Source organism: Megalops cyprinoides, chromosome 13, assembly GCF_013368585.1.
Source record: "Megalops cyprinoides isolate fMegCyp1 chromosome 13, fMegCyp1.pri, whole genome shotgun sequence".
In the NCBI taxonomy this organism is placed as follows: Eukaryota; Metazoa; Chordata; class Actinopteri; order Elopiformes; family Megalopidae; genus Megalops; species Megalops cyprinoides.
Window position 1 is genome coordinate 2,241,375 of NC_050595.1, and position 1,126 is coordinate 2,242,500.

At 45.5% G+C, this 1,126-nt stretch overlaps 1 protein-coding gene across 1 annotated transcript in view; it reads left to right on the top strand.

Moving 5' to 3' along the window:
- The first annotated feature begins 438 nt into the window (after positions 1-438).
- calb2a (calbindin 2a) overlaps positions 439-1,126 on the top strand; it is a 23,942-nt gene continuing 23,254 nt past the window's right edge. Inside the window, exon 1 of the mRNA XM_036543984.1 lies at positions 439-532. Coding sequence (XP_036399877.1) covers positions 439-532 — 94 coding nt within the window. The remainder of the gene's footprint in view (positions 533-1,126) is intronic.

The following is a 1,126-nucleotide window of genomic DNA, read 5'->3' on the forward strand; positions in this document are numbered from 1 at the left end:
ACAGAAAGATATAATAGAGACTTTTGATATAATTTTCTGCTCGTGGCAGCGTGGAATATACGTATTTCCTCGCGCGGTATGATTTCCATAATTCCAATCGTACAGAAATTCATTGCTTTGAAAGCGCTGCGTGGGGGTGCAGCAGCTGCCCGCAGAGCGCAGTGCATGCGTCTGGGGCACTGCGCATCCCCGGGCGTAGCGAGAGGAGGGACTGCGCGCTCCAGTGAGATTCCCCGCGCCAGCAGGCGCAGTTGCCGAGAGAGGGGCGTCGATCTTAGAGCCCGCTGCGCCTCCCGCAGGACTGCGCAGGGACTGCAGTCTCGGTGGGGGTTTAAAAGCTCCGGCTGAGCGCGGTCCTGTGACAGTGAGAATCGGGATCTGATTGTGTAAAACTTCGTTCGGGATTTTCCAGCGCAAACAGAGAAGAGAAAAAAAACGATGGCCAACAAAGCGCAGCAGCCTCCTTACCTACACCTGGCGGAGCTGACCGCCTCCCAGTTCCTGGACATCTGGAAACACTTCGACACTGATGGTAAAGCTGCTCAAAGTTATTCACACATTTTCGTGATGAAAGTTACTTTTCTGAAGGGGATAAAGTTGCCTCAGTAGAAGAGTAGAGTGATGCTGCAGTAGGAGGGTAGACTGCCTACACGAGGTCCTGGAGTTCAAAATGAATAACAGCAGTTGATGAACGATGGAAACGATGCAATTCCAGTTACGGGTCCAAGATACAGCAATTGCGTCAGTAATTGCTTCAATATTTTAGAAAAATCATCCCGTAAAAGGCTTCTTATTTCGAATAACTTTAGCTATTTAGTCCTTGTGGAAAATGTGTTTTCCTGTTATATTGTTTTAAAATCCATGGTTAATCATAGCTGGTGCTATTATAAATATAAATGCAATACAGCTATTTAAAACTACCTGAAAACCAAAACTGTATATGGAAATTTGAACTGGATAATCGATGATCGAGGAAGGAATTTAGTTTTGTGGTGGATGAATTTTATTTTAGGATAATACAGCTACTTCGGTTTAAATACTTCATCTTATTAAACCCCGTGCGATTTCCATAGTAAGACCGGGATGCGAAGTGTCGAGCATTATAGGTTAACGGCCAATTTCGTAA